General features: G+C 48.1%; 1 protein-coding gene across 3 annotated transcripts in view; it reads left to right on the top strand.

Moving 5' to 3' along the window:
• The window catches only part of ATP11C (ATPase phospholipid transporting 11C), a 1508462-nt gene that overhangs the window by 1016920 nt on the left and 472025 nt on the right, over positions 1-19517 (top strand). For all 3 annotated transcript variants that reach the window (XM_069612799.1, XM_069612797.1, XM_069612798.1), the window contains exon 18: positions 6098-6279. In XM_069612799.1, the coding sequence (XP_069468900.1) occupies positions 6098-6279 (182 nt within the window). The remainder of the gene's footprint in view (positions 1-6097; positions 6280-19517) is intronic.

Here is a 19517-nt window from a genome sequence, read left to right as displayed (position 1 = left end):
CAATTTTCCTCTTCTCCCCCTTCCATGCACCTTTCCCCTTTTCCCTCTCCCATGCACTTGCGCGTTCTGAATCTCACTGGGCTTAGTAAGATTGTTGCTCTGAAACACGTGTGTACGAGCGCGATATAAATAAAATATCAATATCAATGTAATAATGCCTCTATCCGACCATCAAAATGAATCTCCCCGCCCCCATAGGCCCCTCCCATCAGTGTACATTTTTACCCCCCTCTGGATAGTGCCCCAGTCCCCACGTGGCATTTGACGTGACCCCTGTACTTGGGCTGGCTCCTCCTGATATGATCGCATTTCAGGCCTTTTGTGTGCAGCGGACCAGCGCCCTATCGAGTCCGGGATCTATGAGCTTATGAAGCATTTTAAAACTGTGTTTAGAAATGCCAGCACTAATCCATAACCAGATAAATTCCAAATCCTCAGCAGAGCAGGGAGCACAGTCCATCATATCTGTAACCATAGGCGAAGCACCAAGGGCAGCGTTTCTAGACCGGCCTTTAAACATCACACATTTTACATAAATGAGAAGGTAAGAGTCTGGCTGAGAATGCAGATCGGTATGACTTTTTGACTTTGAAGGATAAATGCCTACTCACAAGGTTTTTTGATGGTCTGTTCAGGGATGCTTGTCTCCGGGCTATTTAGAAGTACCAGTCTTGCATTGCTCACAGTGAGTAAGTATACACAAAACACAGGAACTGGTTAGACCACCTAGAGGTGAAGAAATCACTGCAAGTCTGGCTAAAATCATAGAGCTCAAACTTTTCCACTCCCCTCATTCTGTATTAGGGGACAGCCACAGCTGCCCAGCAGCACCTCAAAGGGCTGCCATTTGAGATTGTTTGTATTTGTGGCCTTGAAGTGGTGTGTACTTGCCTATGGAGCATCACAAATCGAAATAAACCTAGAGACATAAATAACTTCCGGGAGCCGAGCCTTCCATAAACGCAGCGTCGGGAACTGCAAGGCTCAGTGATTTGGTGATTAACAGAGTGGGCAGTGATCACAAGTACTCGATCATCTGGTGATTTGTTTGGTAGTAATTTCTAAATGAGTTTGTGAGTAGAGCATTTGCTAAATGGAAAGAGTCTACTTTTCCAGAAAAGCCACTACAACCGCTGAACAAGCATTGGCAATGCCAAAGATTTTGACTTTTGTGTAGGATAGGGATAGGTATTTGCCAGGTACTGCTATAATGGTACTAACTGTCAATTATTGGCAGCTGCTGTAAAATGAGGCTAGTACCTGGGCATATAACAGTATTGTCTGGCAAATGATTATTTAACATCTACGAACAGGCCAAACCTGTTGGCTTTGGCAATGCTTGCTTTTTACAGAACTTCAGTGAAGGACATTCACACTGCATATAAAACAAGTGGCTGAAGACACACTTGGTTAAGACATTTTTATTACACCAGTAGTGCATGTAAAGATCCGATAAAGCCATTAATGTGCAGAAGACTCAATTGAAATAACTCTGACGGGCATTTCAACCAAAGGTTAATGCTACTTCTTGATAAAGCTAGCACAAAGAGATCCCAAGAGAATGTGCTTATAGCGGGTAGAGGCAGGGTTAGCATGGCCATGGGCAGTTAATGGGTGAACAAATAACCAAACAACACCTACAGGTTTTGTGTCCCTCAACACACCCCATCATCATCCTAGCTGTTCTCCAATGCAATAGTTTCCGCGTATAGGTGGTGCTTACGATCACCTACTCGGAAAAACAAAAAATGCCAATGTCTTCTCTATTGACACACCAACAAGCAAAACCATGTGGCCTAAATAGGCTCAATTTAAACTAACGCGACAGTATTTGCACTCTGGTGCAGAGGGCCTTCTAGGGAGAATGTTGCTACATTTTCCCGTCCTCTCGATCTGCCACTGCTTGCAAGCACAAGATCCAGAACCACCATCCACATCCGTCCATACCTAGACTTGAGGTGTGTGCTACACATTTACAGTTTTCACTGTGGTGTTTTATCAGCTGTTCCCATAAACTACATTATAAATGCAATCCTGATTTTTCCACTGTCAATTTCCCAGTGTAAGGGCAGGAGCAGGGATGACTCTTGATCACGCATACCTTTAATACATTTATGCTGCTGCTATGCAAAATATGGTCACTCATTAAAGACCAGCAGGCTGGTTCCTCAGAGTGGGCGCACCCCGCCTGGGAAAAGACTATCCAAGGGTGGCTCCCTCCATAATCAACGTGGTTCCAGCTCCCACCCTGCCACTGTTATCTGCATCTTTTATTAAATATTGTGCCCCCTTGTGCCTGTCACTTTTATCTTTCCGGGTGTGTCCGAGGGATGAAATAGAGGGTATTGGCCCTTGATGTGGAGGGAAGAGTGGAAATATGGTACCCTGTGCTGGGAAAGACCTCAGTACTCACTTGACACTCTGGAGGGTTGCGATTTGTTGGTTTGGTTTTGGCACCCATTGCCTTACCTGTTTATCAGGCCACTATGGACTCATTGGCCGTCCCAAAGCCAGGCACGAGGCTCTGGACCTCACTCTAGCGCTTGCGAATGAATCAAGGGTATTATGACAGGGCTATTCAGTGTGGTCATGCACGTCATGTAGGAATGTTTTTCACAGAATTGCCTTGGGTGATTTTGGCTGGTGGGTGGCTGACCTCTCAGATGCTGTGGCAACAGTTGTAATTCACAGTTTATATTTATGTTTATTTATTTGTACCGCGCACAAGGTACCCTCAGGCTTACAGGCGCTGACAAACAAAACAGAAATACATAATATACATAACATAACAAACCGTAATGAAATCTATAGCATATTAATTGCAAAAGGTCATATATAGCCAGACACAAAAAGTGGGTCATCAAACATCATAAAGTACAGAGGAAAAACTTAATTTATCACAATTCTCAATTTTGTGTGAGGGGACATGTCCTGTACATTGGTGAGCCTATTTATAAATTTGGGCAAACTGCTAGACCCACAACCAATGATGATACAGTCAGTTTTGTGTACTTGGCACCAATTGCTGATCTGTAATCTCCGGAGAACTTTCAGGTCCTGCTATCTAACAAAATTGGAACCCACTTTATTATGAAGCCATGCTAAAATTTTATTTTTAAGTGACTCCCTAGATTTGGCTTGCTTCGGCTTGTCCACATTGATTAAAACAATGTTTCTTGGATCAAGTGCGAAGGTCCTCACATTGGAAGCAAGGTGGCTTTTTTCTGTCGAATATCCTTAGGTCGAAGGAGGGCCAAACGTGGCGCAAACTTCATAAGAGGTAATGTGCTCTCTTGTAGCACTGGAGTCCCCAGTCGAGTCATTAGCGGAGCTAACTTAGTTTGCCAAGAGGAATCCCTATGAGTTAACTCAATCGGCTCTGTTTGAGAATCTGCATCAACTCCAATCTCAGAGGTGGGCGTTTGAGAGGCCTTTTCCTCTCTTAAGAACTTCATCTCAGTGAGCTTCTGTGGAGGTGACAAAGGGGGCATAGACATTTTGGGTGTAACAGCATCTACACAAGCGTAGAATTCCACAAAGTTTGAGCAAATCGCTAGATCCCGTAGCATGTGATCCTTGAAACATAGCCAATTGGCTATGGCTTTGGGCTCAAAAGGCTCCTTCACAGCGCTAGCTGCGACTTCATATTGATCGCCTATTTTTAGGGCCTAATCTCGAATATCATGAAGGTCCATGGGAGCCAGGCTTACTGATGAATCAACAGTATCTTTAAACAGATCCCTGTTAACCCTGCAGTGTGCCATGTCAGAGGGAAAAACCTTTGACTGAGATTGCGAGGAGGAACCCATAGGGGAGCAGGTGAGGCTATCAGCGCTCCTGGGGACCTTATTACTGCGTAGCATGTTGGTGAGCATAAGATGTTCATTTTGCAATTTCAGTCTCCTCATGGCACTTAGGGCTAAGACTTCTGAGATTTGGCTATCCCTCCTTAGAGGAGTCTGCAGTGTTGACTGTGTGATGGTGGCCGTATTACTCAAGGCAGTGGACTGGCTACAATCGGACCCTGCCCCAGGGGTGGGGGCAGAGATGGAGACGGGAATGGGCTCAGGAGGAAACCCCGATCCATGGCTAAGAGTGGTAGGGGGTGCGTGGGCCATGTCTAGGTTCGGGTCACTATTGGGCATTACACACGTGGATTGCAGTCTCGTTCTAGGCATACTAATGCGAAATCAAGTTAGCCCAACTTGTCGCTGCACCGAGCGGTACAAAGGTGATCAGGACAGCAAGTGCTTACCCCCGAACGCCACCCCTCTGATTACCCAAACAGAAGGGAGCTCAGGCAGCTGCAGCACCTCGCCGGACCTTACCGCCCATTACCGTGCCACTCTGTGTCATCAGGGGTCAGGGGAAATGCTGCGCTCCGTATCCCGAAAAAGGCAGGATGAAAGGAAGAAGAAAGAACCGGCAGGCAGGCAGTCAAGCAGTCCGCTGAACTCACCGAGCAGAGTTGCGCCGCGCTGCGTTCTGCTCTGCCTACCGCTTCCGACACCATCAAGATCAGAGGAAAGGACCGTGCAGTAGGACACGCTGCGTCAGACCGCACCGCCTAGCACGGCCGCCTCAGATGCGAGCGAGCAATCATGGGTATTATGACTCTTGATAGTTTTGACTTATACCAGAGGCACTGCATGCTACGCAAATTAGGTGGTGGGTCTCAGGTTCACTGGATCTGACATCAGAGAGTTATGGAGCTGACTTTGTTCTACTGAGCACAGACATTGACACATTGCTCCTTTACCTTGGAGAACAGACTCCATGACAACAGAGCGATGTGTGATCTTGTGCTTTTTGCTGGCGTCACCTTTACAGGCCACCTCTGGAAACTTTGCCTGTAAAGGATTCTGAAAGTTCCCTGGTATTCCAGTGTGCTGCAAAGGTCGGGACATGAATTCTGACAGAAGAATCCTTGAAGCTGTAGGACACAGAATGAGGGTGACCTGATATTTAGAAAAGGTGTCATAAATGCACAGATTCCAGTATGAGGGCACATTAGGTCAACCTGAGGACATCCTTCACAATGAGGGCTTAAGGGTGAGGGGCCTCCACCGTCATCCTAGTTAGCCCTCCACCATCTCATCATTAGTTTTGGTTATAAGGTGGAACTGAAAGTGCGACCTACAAGCTGAAACATGTGTCATTGGAGGGGAGATACATGAGATGGATCCAGGGAGGAAGATATTTTGGGACTTGCAATCTGTGAAGGTACACACAACAAAAAGGTTATCATAATGAAGATAATGACATGTTCTTAACATAAACATATGCAATAAAAGTGCATAATAAGGAGCTGGACGTTTGTGACACAAATCTCCATACCCAACTTAGTTTATTACACAACGTCATTCGGTGTGTGTCTGAAAGTGGAGAAAGTACATTGGTTTTAAAAGGAATTGTTTCAGGCTTGTATTATTTTGCATTCTGGGAATATATATGAACCTACAAATTGATAACCTCAAATATTTGCACCAATTAAATCTTTGTAGGTGTGCGGCCAAGTGCTTAAAAAGCAGAGTGGGTTAAAATCACTGCTTCACGGTTTACCCAAAGTGTGTGATCCTGGACAACTAATTTAATCTCCCTCTGGCATAACTGTGCACAGGTGTCTAGCATGTATTACCACATTTTCCTACTGCTTGTAGTACCTGTATATCATTTACAGAAAGGATTAGATCCACATGCTCAGCATTACATTTGTTGTTGCTATAGTACCATTGACTTGTTTAATCAACCTGTATTTATGAAACACAGAGGCTTTAATTTGACTTCTAAAACCTAACACTCTGAGTAAATGTGAGGGTAAGCAAAGTGCAATGGGATCCATCCACAGCAGAAGACTTGAGCAATGTTTTAGGTGGAGGTAATGGGTTTGCAGCAATTGGTAACAAAATGAGGACAGTTGGTTGAGAACGGTTAGGATCTGGAGAAGAGTGTGGGGGAGGGGAGGTGCCAATTTGACAGTTTGCCTACGGTGGCAAAATTCCTTGCACCGGCCCTGAAGGGCATAGTATCTTTCAAGATTGTGATCATAATCATTTCTCTGCGCATACAGTCATCTGCTCTTATTTCCCCTATGTAGGACGGCTACAGGACACTGTGCGTGGCTTTCAAGGAACTCTCCCAAGAGGAATATGACAAAATTAGCAAACAGCTGGATGATGCTAAAATGGCTCTGCAGGACAGAGAGGAGAGGATGGCGAAGGCTTTCGATGACATTGAAACCGACATGCATTTGATCGGGGCTACCGCAGTCGAAGACCGGTAACTTTCAATGCACATTGGAATTAAATGAAGTTATTTTTGTGGTCTGTGAGAATGTTATAAAATGTTTTGGCTTACAAATAAAATAAAACTGTGTCGTGCTTGCTGTGTTTTGGGATTCAGCATTTAAAGTGAACATTGTGCATTTCACGTTTGGGAAATTCACAATTACAATATGTCACTTCTTTCACATAGTCAGTTTGCTCTTAAAACCAGACAGACCAACTAATTGTGTTGCTTTTTTGTCAAGTGAAGTATCGTTTTTGTTTAACTTTTTAAACCGATGAATTGTAAAATGTTTAAAGTTGTACATGGCTGGGTAATTTTTTAATTGGCGGATTGTAAATGTTTCCCACAAATATGCGGGGGCTACTGTGTGCAGCGAACAAGCCCGAACCCACCAAATAGTGCAGTTCTTCTCTGAGAATTCTTTTAAAATAATGGTTTAAAATGGTGCATATTACAGGATACTTTCTGTGAAAACATGGGTAGAAATCCAGTTTGTAATCGGTTTTGAAGGTAACTCATGGAAAACTCCAACAGTTGCAGGTCGCAAACCATGCACTTGAGCATTTTCATGATGCCTTTTCCCACAATATATGCCAGTGTGAAAAACATGTTCATTATGCTGTCTGTGCCTATACATTTCCATGCTGGCTGCACCGATAGGTGCCAGTATTCCCATTTAAGGACATACTACAGTTTGCTTTACGCATACTGCCATTAATGATACTATAATAAAACATTTCCATGCTGGCTCTGTAAATCATTTCAATTATGCACACATAAGAACATACTCCAGCTGGCTTTGCCAGCAAAAATGCCATGCTACAATAAGAAACTAAGTCCAGACTGGCTGCACCACTCGCAATTCAAGTGGAAACTTGAATTCCACGCCGGTGGACCGGTGGACCCACAGCACTTTTATAATACATTAATACGTCAGTCATTGCCTGATGCTGTCTATCTCCTTAAACTTGTTTTTCTTTCACTAAATACAAAGAGAACAGGAGTCTTTCAGGGAAATCCATGTAAGCAATAAACTGACACATGCATTACTTCTAATGGATTCCTCCCTCCCACAGATTCCCCATCTATGATATCCTAACCATAGTGCAGCAGTTCGTCTGAAACCTTTCCGCCACCAGGGGGCCCAGAGCCTATCCATATCGGTTCCATAGGAAGCCTCTAGGCACCCTGCGCCAGTCATGTCTGGCCGGTATATATTGAGGCACCACACCCTGTGACCACATTTCCTTTTTCCACACACTGTTCACTTCAGGAACACGCTCGTCAAGTCTTTTTTCGAATCTTCTTCAATGCCATGCCCAAGCGTATGAAGGCCTAGGGTATCAAACCTTGCACGAATTGCAGTGGGCTCATGTCGATATCTGATCTGCACCGGATTTGTCTCGACTGCTTGGGTGAAAACCACAGCACCCAGGATTCCGGGCTGTCCCAGTCCATGCACTGGAAGGCCCTTTGGGAACGAGCAGCAAAAATCTTCGCCTGCCTCCTCAAGACTAAGCGTGAAGTTGCACGGTCTCATTTTGAGGTTGTGCGGTGTGGAACGTCGATCTGAGGAGAGGTCGCCTCTGTGCAAGGAAAATGAGAAGGATAAGAAGAAGGATCACAAGAGATCCTGCTCTGGCATTCTTCTTCCTCTTGTAAAAAGAAGAGCCACCACTCCAGAGAATCTCCAGAGAAGGCAGCTCAGGCACCTTTTCCGACCCAGTTCTCCTACTCGGAGGAATGGGAACCGTTTTGCCTCAAGATGCTTGACCTCTCCAACACACCGGCAGATTGGGCCTCTGCACTGGTGGCCTCTTTGCTGACCCACCACATCTTCTGACGCATCTTCTGGCACAGGTTGGGTGGCCACTGGGGATCACTGCTGCACTCCTACTGGCGATCAGATGGCGATCAGCACCTTGGGAGTCTGGCTCCCTCTGGCATATGCTCCTCTTCTTTTAAGCCCTTCATGTCTAAGATGTATAACATCACCAATGAAGAGGGGGAACAGGTGCCCTATGGGTTGAAACCTTTGGCCCTCAAAGAAGAGAAGGACTTCCTGGAGGATTTCTAAGAGTAAGGTGAGTATGTCCAGGGACTGGCATGGGATCTTCATTCTTCCAGCCTCCACCCATGGTAAGCCTCAGGCATCTTTTTAGAGACTGATGGCTAAGGTGGGGGTTACCCTGGGGCTATCGGCTCCATCTAGGCCCAAAATTCTGTTTGGGGATAAGGCAGATGACACCCTCCAGAAATTCCAGTCATCAAAGGTGACGTCAGGAGGCGCTGTTGAGCAGCCAGCGCATGCAGACATGAGTTTCTGCTGCTCCGCCAGGGCTGCTATAATCCTCAAGAAAGATCCTTGTTGCAGCTTGGTAATCCCAGCAACTGCAACGTGTGCGGAGAGAGGAAAGTCTGCATGGTTCCCTGCGAAATCCAGAGAAAATGTATAGCCTAAAAACAGCAGATTCGTTGGCATACGCAGAACCCACCCGCAAATCTTAGAGGAAGCGGAAAGCGGACGAATGCCACTGCGCAACTGGACGTAATGGAGACAAATAAAGAAAGAGCTGGCCCGACGGGTGATCCCACAGCAGGAACAACACCAGTGAATCGCCGCCTGACTCCTGCTGCTGGGCCTGAGAGGTGGACAAGGTCCACAGAAGGATTGATGAACCCGGCCCGCGAAGGGCGTGACCCGGATTTCGTATAAGGGACGAACAGCAACATGGAGGGCAAGACTGCGACCTGCACTCGCCCCCTGTTGCAGGAAGTACCCGGCCCCAAGTGGGTGTGAGAGAGGCGCTCCCGAAGCTGGTGTGGGGCGCAGATTAACAGCAGCAACACCCCCGACCGGATAACTATGGAGTCTAACCCGAGCCCCAGGGCTGATCCGGTGTGACAATAGCAAGAGGGCACTTACCACAGGAGGTAAACAGGGACAAGCCGGCCCTGTGACGGTGAGCGCAGAACATTCCAGCGGGGGTGGGGTGAAGAGACAGAAACCGACCAAGGGAGCGCTTTTGTGGCCCTCACCCCCTCACCATTCCACAGAAGCAAGGCAAAGCCGGCTTTTCTGACCGCACTGAGTGCGAGGAAGCCTGTGCACCTACGGTGCAGCGGAGCAGACGGGGAGGGATAAAAGTAGAACTGCATAGGTCCAAGTGACCTGGGAGTCTTTAGAGACATCAACAAGGGCCAGGGTGAACACTGACCAGATTCTCCTCAATATCTCTGGGGGCGCCTCTCTGAACACAGGGACCCCAAGTGCCCAGCACTCCACCCTATATGCCCCTAGACCCAGAAGGGGAGCTCCACGCCTCGCCCCTGGACCCGAAGACCCCCACTGGTCCACCCCCTGTGTGCCTGATGCAGGTACTGGGGCCAATAATCCACAAGAGGAAGCCTGAAAAACTTCATACTCGTGGAGCTGCAACCCACACAACAGTGGTGAAGGATGTGCCCCGTAAAGGGTCTGCGCAGAGCAATATAGACCGCTACATGACAAATATTCCGGCAACGGTTTCCTCAGTACGGGACATGTTGGTGGAGGAGAGGGGAAAATGCATAAGCAAGCCAAGCAATATCACTTATGCAATTTGACCTTGGAGTGGAAGAAACGGAACAGGGCATATCGGACAGTGAGGACACAATATGGAAGATGGAGAAACGGCTGGATAGGACATCTCAAAAATGAACCACCCTAGAAAACCGGGCAGAAGACAGCCAAGGCAGATCCCGCCGTAACAATCTCTGCATACTGGGACTCCCGGAGAAAGAACTACACTCAATGGATCTATTTTTGGAGCGCTTGCTCTCAGACCTCATGGCACTGAGAAAACTTTCAAACTTCTTCTCAATCGAATGGACACACAGAGTCCCAACAGGCCGGCCGGAAACCTGGTGCCTCCCAGCGCACAGTGATAGCCCGTCTCATGAACTATCGAGACATGCTCCTACATATGGCAAGGGCGACTGGCACTTACAATGGCAAACAAATCGGCCTCTTCCTGGGCTACACAAGAGAAGTACAAAATCTTGACAGTCCTTAGAAAAAGCTAATGTCCCTCAATTTTAAATATGCACGTTTCTTTCTGGCCACACTCAAGCTCCACTATAACACTACAGTACACGTGTTTCATAGCCCTAAGGAAATCTGGGATTGGGTGGAGATGCACGTTCTCTCCGTCCAACGCCCGGGAACACCGAAGGATCATACAGCTTGGGGTGACACCACCGAAACATCCCTGGCCTGACAAGGGGTGCAGAAACCACGCATCGAAGAGGAAGACAGTGGATCCCCGGGAGTGGAAAAGCTGGCTGACTAATATCGGAATAACACAAACGCTCAGATATGAACTTGGGAATGCCACTTGACTTGCCTTCTGGGAGTCAAGACTACCACCTTTTCTGAATCCTGCATCCAGCAGCCCACGGCTGGGGACAGTGAAGAACAGAGATGACTCTCCTGGGCAACCCCAAACATGTTCTTTAACGGTTCCGTTTGTACAAGTTTGGGCGACAGGTACTTCTAGTTGGGGTTGGGGGGAAGAATGCAGTGTAGGGGGCGACTCATGTTTAAAGTTGTGGAAGGGTGGGGATGGGGCACGATTGGGTAGTGCCGAAGCTCAATGATGGAGATCTAGGAACTCTATTCAATCTACATGCGCTTCAGGCTGGGGGGACCACAGGGGACAATGGGAGAGGCAGGACGAGGGGTATGGGCATACACCATGTTGGCAGGTAGTGGGCGGGCGGGTAGGCCTGAAGACTCAGGGATTGGGGAGATGGACACTGACCTAGGGGGTACACAAGGCATTCACGGGAAGGAAGAGACCAGGAGTACAGCGACTGGCCCGAACCCCTGAGATACACCTCCAGGGTCTCCATGACACGTGATGGGGAAATATCTCTGTTGACTCGGAATGTCAACAGACTGGGCTCCAGCATTAGACGGAGGTTAGTACACAAATTCCTCAATAGACACTCACCAGACTTCGCCCTCCTAACAGAAACACACCTAGTCTGCACGGAGTGTAAGTTCTTCAGGAGGTCCAACTATGCACTGGCATACCACGCGGGATTCTCGAGAGGGACAAGAGGTGCAATTAATCTAATACATAAGAGGGTACCATTCAAACTGAGGGAGGAGCGGACAGATCTGAGAGGGTGATTTGTTGTGGTAACAGGAAATGTGGGGAAACAGCTGGGGCATCGTTGCAGTACATGCACCCCCTCCACTCATGCTTGAACTCTTGAACGATCTCCAAGCAATAATTCTTACTGAACATGCAGATTTGTCAGTACTGGGAGGGGATTTCAACACGGTCATGGAGGTAGGTATGGACAGATCACATAGGGGCAACAGGTACCCAGACCTTCCGACTAAGTTGCACTCCTTTGCAACAGCGCTGGGGCGTGTTGACGCATGGAGGGAACTGCATGGGACAGAATCTGGGTTCTCGTTCTTCTCCAATGCACATAGATCACTCGCCAGGATAGACTACTTCTTCGTACCTCAGGGCATGGTAACAAGGCTGATATCTGCAACATTCCTGGCTAGGGGTATTTTTGGAACACTCCCCCCTACTTATGGTGTTGAAAAATGGGTGAACAAAACCCAACACAACCTGGCGCCTCAAAGCATACTATCTGGGAATGCCCGAGTTAATGGAGGGACTATCCAAAAAGACTGCAGAATATTTGACCCTAAATGAGGGCTCAGTTGACGGGCCAACCACGCTATGGGAGGCGTACAAGACAGTGCTCCATGGTGAGGCGTTCTCTCTGGTGTCGGCTCACCGCCGACAACATACCCGGGAAATTGTAGAGGTAGAGGATCAGGCGTCAAGGAAAAAAGAACAGTTCCTTGAATCGGGGTCCCAGACTTCACAAGAGGCTCTAATCACAGCACAAGAGGTCCTAAGAAACGTGGCGCTGGACAAAGTGAGGGTAGCCCACTGGTCAGTACGTGGCCAAATATATGAAGCGGAGGACAAGTCCGGCAAAATCCTGCCTTGGTTGGAAAAGCGGGACGGGGCAAAGGGCATGTACGGGCCTTTCATGAGGCTGGGAGGGATTTACTAATGGAGGACACTGACATCGCAGAGGCATTCGCCACAATTTATGAAAAACTCTACTCTCCCCTCAGGCGAGGACAACTGAGACAGAGGGCTCACACATTCTCGACTCAATTGCAATCCCTAGTTTCTCGGAGCAGCAGACGAGAGAACTCGAGGCCGAGGTCAGGGAGGAGGAAGCGATGGCTGCGCTGTCCCAACTTCAATCTGGCAAAACCCCGGGACCCAACGGTTTTCTGGTAGAAACCTGGTAACGACTGGGGGAAACATTGATGGGACACATGCACCACATGTTCCTACAGAGCAAACAAAAGGGACAACTCCGCCTGGACCTCAGGAAGGCATGTATTGTACTGATCCCCAAAGCCGGGAAGCCTCCAGAACTCTGTGCCTCCTGCAGGCCAATTTCGCTAATCAACAAGTTCTGGCATGGATTCTAGCCAATAGATTACTAGGAGTAATAGACTCCCTCGTCCACCCATACCAATGTGGGTTCATACCCTCCAGATTCACTTGGATGAACCTATGCACGGTACAGCTTGCCATCGACCAGGCCTCGGCAATATCAGACCTACTAACACTCTTGGCTGTGGACTCTGAGAAAGCATTTGTTTCGGTGGGATGGGATGCTTTATGGGATATAATGGGCCGGATGGGATTCGGGAACAGCTTCATGTCCTGGGTCAGACTACTTTATGACTCTCCGGAAGCAGTGGTACGGGTGAACGGGGTGTCCTCCAGGGTGTGCACACTTGAACAGGGGACCAGACAGGGCTGCCCCTTCGCCCCCCCCTACTATTTACTTTAGCCATTGAACCGCTAGCGATAAATCTTAGGACGACTGGAGAATGGACCGGATTTACTCTGTTTCGGGCTTCGAGTATCTCAGCATTCATATTGGCTCAGACCTGGACGACTTCCTACAGCTCAACCTGCAACCAGTGATAAATAGATTCTCTGCCGATGTGGCCCACTGGCAGTCCCTCCCATTATCGCTGATGGGTAAAACGGCCCTCTTTAAAATGTTGATGCTCCCGAGATTTCTATATTTCCTTCAGAATGCCCCACTTCCCATCCCCAAAACGATGTTCACATCTATAGAAAGCATCCTCCCGGGTTGCTGTGGGGAGGAAAACAACCCTGCATAGCCCTCCAAACCCTGCAGCGCTCTGTTTGGGAGGGGGGGGAATTGGTCTGCCCTGTCTCTGTACCTACTACTGGCTAACACAGACAGGAGTGGTGAATGAATGGCTTCATGGGGAACCAGGGCTCCCACACATAGGGGCAGAGACTAGAAGAATGGGACCAAATAGACCCCTGCAAATACTGTATAGAGAAGACAAAGGGATAGCGTAAATGCCAAGGAAGACACTACACATCCTCCAAGCTTGGACGGAATCCCACCACTAAATCAGGTGGGGTGGGAGACCAACACTGGACCAAACCCTCTATAACAATAGGCATATCCCCTAAGTCCTATCTTCACGATTTGGGGGGAGGCACAGGATTTGCACGCTTGCGTATGTAGTACAAAAAGGGTGCTTCCTGGAATTTGAGGCTTTGTTGGAGAAGTTTGGGCTTCCATTTAATGACTACTACAGACACCTCCAACTAACGCACGCTATCAGCGCTCGGTTTTCTGTCTTGGAATAGATCCCAAAAAGTTCCCCCCTAGAGACCAACATTCTCCTAGATCGAATCCCAGCCAAGGTTGCTTCCACGCTGTAGCAGGTGCTTATCACTTTCGGGGGCCAGCAACTGTCACCACTCAAAGAAAAATGGGAGATAGTGGTGGGCCCACTGGAATCAGAGGAATGGGTAGAAGCACTAATGTTCCCACGCGACACAGGAATAGACGCCAGGCTGCGTTCAATCCAGTACAAAATCCGGCATACTACTACTCCTGCGCAGCGATGGCACAGTGGGGGGTGGTGGACAACGAGGACTGCTTGAGATGCAGGAGAGCGGAGGGTACCTTCTTCCACACGATGTGCAGCTGCAACGTAATTCAGAACTTCTGGAGGAGATGCACCCGTAAGATCTCTGAGGTTTTGGTGTCCTCTGTTCCACAGGAACCGAAATTGGTATTACTGGGAATATGGGGGATGTGGAATTCAACAAGCACAAGAAGACGTTCCTGGCCGTGACACTGGGATTGGGGAAGAGACTTACGGATGCAACGTGGGGCTTTGCAGACAGACAGAGCCTCAGCCGCTGGGCCAACGAGGTGGACAGATGAGCGTCCCTGGAAAGAATAATCTATTATACCAGGGGATGCCCTGGGAAGTTCCAGAAGGACAGACATGGCTCGATTGTGCACTGTAAGACCCATGGTCAGGCCCAATGCCCTCCTGGCCTGCCTGAGATACTTTTGCTCTCACATGTGTTGTCTATTGCCGACTGTAACGCTGTAGCCAAGCTTTGCAACCTTTTGTTATTCTGTATTTGGTTTTATTTGAAAATAATAAACAGATTTAATTTTAATAAAAGGTTACGTCCGAGTCCTTGGATCTGGCAGTGCAACACCCCTCTGCGGCTTCTGCAAAGGGCTGAGATTTTTGTTGCCTAGCCTACTATGTTCTGCGAGAGGAAGGGATAGAGGTACCCCAGAGGGGGACCGGATGCAGCCACCGTCCCCTCTGCACCCTAAGGAGCTGAACCTCTGTGATATCCTCTGCACTAATACCCTGTGGAGGGTGGGGGGCTTTCCCTGTTCAGCTCGGAATGGTCCAAAGCCATGTCTGATGCTTGGGACTTGCAGGTCATCCAACAAGGCTACTGTCTTCCTTTCGAGTAACACCCTCCTCCCCACCACCACGACACTCACACCGACTACTTACCTCCATATCCCATCCTCTTGGAAGAAGTCCGTCTGCTTCTCTGAAATACCCTGATGGAACTGACATCATGCTCAAAACAAGACAAGGGGTGACAAGGCACCTATTTGCTGGTGCTGATGGAGGACAGGGTTTGCGTCGATACTGGATCTGCAGCTGCTGAATTCGTTCCCACACAAGGACAAGTTCAAGATGGTTATTCTAGCCCATATCCAGCAAGCCCTCGACCTGCAGGACTGGTTGTATCACTGGTTGTATCACTGGACATTCATGATGCCTATCATCGAAAGCACATGAAGTACCTGAGGTTCCCGGTGGACCAGCAACATTATCAGTTCAAAGTCCTACTGTTCGGTTTTTCTTCAGCTCCCAAGGTTTTCACCAAGGTGCAAGCAGTGGTAGTGGCTCTCCTCAGGAGAAGAGGGCATTCATATCTTTAGCTACCTGGACAACTGGCTTTGGTGAGCTCGCTCCCTGACCTATTGTCAGAGCACCTGCTCCGCACATGTAGTCTGTTGCACAGCTCAGGCTTTTCCCAGAACTTCAAAAAGTCTCGGGTTTCACCATCCTAGTCCCTCTAATTTATCAGGAAGGTCTTGTCTTGGACACTCGCCTGGGCAAGGCATTCTTGCCCGAGGACCAAGTGGCAAACATCTCTCGATGGCTAATGTCCTCCAGTCTCAGGGACAAGTCCCTGCTTTCTACGCCTAATGGCCTCCTGCATCCTAGTTGTTCCAGAAGTGAGGCTGCGTATGAAATCGTTACGTTTCAGGGCCACATGCCAGAACTCCTACAGGTTTCGACCTAGGTGGCTCAAGAGCTTGCCTGGTGGGACACTGTACTGAGAGACATGTTGTTTCGTCAACATTGAAGCCAAGTGACGGTGGTCGCTGATGCATATCTGACAAGTTGGAATGCTCAGTTGTCGGAACTGAAAGTGAGCAGACTATTGTCTCCTTCTGAGTCTCAGGTACATGTCAATTTGCTGGAGTTGAGCAATCAGGCTGACCCTGCTCACCTTCCTCCCCTCTGTGAATTGCAAGACTGCTCATTATTATGGACAACACAGTAGCCATGCACTACCCCAACAAGCAGGGTGGTGTGGGGTACTTGCTGCTATGCAGAGACGCAACTGTCATTCTGGTCTCTGGAGAACAGCGTGTCTCTGACGCATGCCCATTTTGCCAGAAGAGACAATGTCACAGCAGACAAACGTCGGCCTCCTCAGAGTGGGAGTTCTGCGGGATATCTTTTCCTTCTGAGGAACTCTGAACAGGAAATGCAAATTATTATGCGCCAGGGAATTTCCTTGTCTGGGAGCTCTGGGGGGATGCACTGAGGGTCGAATGGACATACATCCTCTTTTATGCATTCCCCGTCATTACGCTGGTTCTCAGGAGATTGCGCCTGTTCGGAACAACATTGATTCTGATCGCTCTGGACTGAGCCCAGGGGACATTGTTCCCAGAGTTGCTGGACATGTCCACCTGCCCTCTTTAGCGCCTCCCGAGGAGAGTCGACTTGCACTCCCAATCAGAGGGGCGGGTCCTCCACCCGAACCTCAGCAGCCTGAACCTTCATGCTTGGCTACTGAAGACTGAGATTCAAGGACAAAGTCCATGATTTCCTCCTACCAGCTCGGGCAAAAGCATGCTCTAATGTGTAGAATTCAGCTCTAAATCCCCCTTAGGGAATATTTCTGGTGTGCTATACCTATTAAGCCGATTGGTCTCTAGGATGAAGGCTCAGCTGTTGTCTTTCTCATAGAAACCACTCGGAAAGAAGCTCTTAAATGTTGATAGCTGCTGTTCCGCCCACCAGTCATTGCATGCTTTGACAAATTCTGCAGGAAAACTATTTGGCCATGGTGTTTTTTTTATGTTTCTTTGGCATTTAATTGCTAAATATTGCTTTCTGTCAGTAAGATGATTTGGTTTGCTCTTCTTGAGGTTTGGTTTTATCGAGAACCTGAACAAGCACACTTGGGGATCAGAAACAGAAGAATGAAAAGGAGATTTTTGAATAGTGGTTGGTTCAGGTTCCTTCTGGTACTTTGTCTGTTGCGCCTGAAGTCTCCAGGGAATTGGCCACCTTTCGTAAAATGTGTTTTCCTTCCATGTTCTTCTGAGCAACCCCCATAACATTTTTCAATATAACTTTTTCTTTAATCAGGTTAGAAGATATTTTCCATAGGTCCTTAATCTCTATATAGTCCACACTCCTTCCCAATACAAAATTAAGTTTGTTTTTTATATCCATGGATTCAAACTAAAAGGAGCAGATTGGGTTTGCATGTATTCTTGCTAATTGTTGGGCTGAGGCCAATACTTAAATGTGCCTTGCTACCCAGAAGATGAATTAATTGATCAGTTCTTGATGGATAGCTAACTATTGAGATGGACCAAGCTCTCAGCTTTCCTTAACTGCTTTTTGTCCTCGAGAGTCAATATGTTGGCCTACCTGTTTGATCTAGTCACTAGAATCTCTTTAAATGTCCTCATCAAGTTCACCATTGTATCTGCCCCTGACTTTATTTGACACATCTGAATTTATGTTGTCCTGCGGAGGGTTATTTTGCAATGGCAGTGTTCCTTTTTTGCTCTTTTCACTTAATCATGAATGGGTTGCTGTCGCTTTCAATGCAGCAGACTATTGTGTATTCAGTAAATCGTGTCAGGTTTCTAACTTCTAGAACATTGAATCAATTATGGAGCCTTTTCCTCCTAAAGAGAAGGTTGGTTGGGGCTCTTTGTGCTCAAGTACCATTCCTCATTTGTGGGAAAACGGGGCTTGATATTTAAATCTGGCAAGTTATTATTTTCTTGAAAGATTTGAGCTGCAGTTTTTCCTTTGTCAGCATCTCAGTAGCCTGTCCGGGTTTTTTGGTTTATCTTTCACACAGTATGGCTGTAATTGATTTCAGGATATTCAAATCTGATCTGTATATCATTTCCAAATTTGGAAGATGTGTTTTAATGTTGGAGGGAGCGTGGACCACTCAGGACAATGGGACACCTAGTTTGATCTTGCCATCATATTGTTAGGCTCACCAGGGTTCCGCAGGGGTTTGTTGGAGCCCTTCCTTGAACTGGCTCCTCGAAATCGCCTTCCCCTTCTGAGAATGGTTGGACCTGCAGCTCTGGGGCTGGGTTTTGCCCCTGTAATTTCGTGATGACCAGCTCTCCATCCTGCGTTCCTTAGCAGGGGCGCGTAGAATGGAGCAAGTTACTAAACTGGTCCGTAGGGGTGTTGATCCAGACCAGCTGCGACCAATCCAAGTATAAGGTAAGTCTTTAGTATAATTGTAGTTCGATTAGAGTATTTGTATTCCATTTTAAAAGTAATTCTTGCAATGTCTTATTCCATTTCCATAGGTACGGGAGGAGAATCTGTATCGAAGAGGATCTGGGAGACCCTAGAGGCTGATAGAGTTCCAACAGGTAAGATGGTCTTTATAAGGGAGCTTTAGTCTCTTGTTTATGCGGCCATGCGAATGCATATGAGTCCTAACCTGTTTGTTCTTGTTCCCTCGTAGGTGCCTGCCAACGACGAAGAATGGTGTCCGGTTCCTCGATGAAGATTGCAGGATGAAGTCTCTGACTCTGACCGTGATGGAATGGAGGCAAGAAGAAAAGTCTGGCACAGGCCGCAATGAGTTGCAGGTGAGAGGCGCGCTCCGCGGTGTAGTGACTGGAACGCTCAGAGGTGAAGCGGCTGGCAACAGGTAAGAAGTGCGCTGCGCTCGGTGAAGTAGTGACTGGCTACAGGTAAGATATGCGCTCAGCAATGTTGAGGCTGGTAAAAGGCAGGATGCGCGTCCGGAGATGGAGCGGCTGTCAGCAGGTAAGTAGTGTGCTGCGTTCAGCGATGTTGAGGCTGGTAAAAGGCAGGATACGCGTCCAAAGATGGAGCGGCTGTCAGCAAGTAAGACGCGTCTGTAGCGATGGAGTAGCTCAAGTGAAGAAGCTTGCAGAAATGGGTGGAAGACTGCTGGTAAGAAGCGTTCTCAGGAGAATCTTCAGGATGAGGCTGAGGAAATGCAGAGAGGTACCGTTGAGTACATCAGAGAGCCTTATGCTGCTTGGAAGCAGAATAACGCGAAGCAAGGGCACGAAAATGGGCTGGCCTTATATAGGCCGGTTCAGGTCCCTCCCATTAGCTCCGCTTACTAACTCCAGCTTGCCCTTCTTTGGGCCTGTAGCACGTGCCTTCCAGTTCTGATCCATGGACACGCCTGGCCCAGCTACACACGCCCTGGGCCTAGAGTGTGCAGCGCACACTTTAAGATGAGCCTGGCACCAGAGGCGCC

This window comes from Ambystoma mexicanum, chromosome 5p, assembly GCF_040938575.1.
Source record: "Ambystoma mexicanum isolate Mex_15411 chromosome 5p, UKY_AmexF1_1, whole genome shotgun sequence".
Taxonomy (NCBI): Eukaryota; Metazoa; Chordata; class Amphibia; order Caudata; family Ambystomatidae; genus Ambystoma; species Ambystoma mexicanum.
Note: the sequence above shows the minus strand (reverse complement) of the source record. Positions and strands in the feature narration are given on the sequence as shown.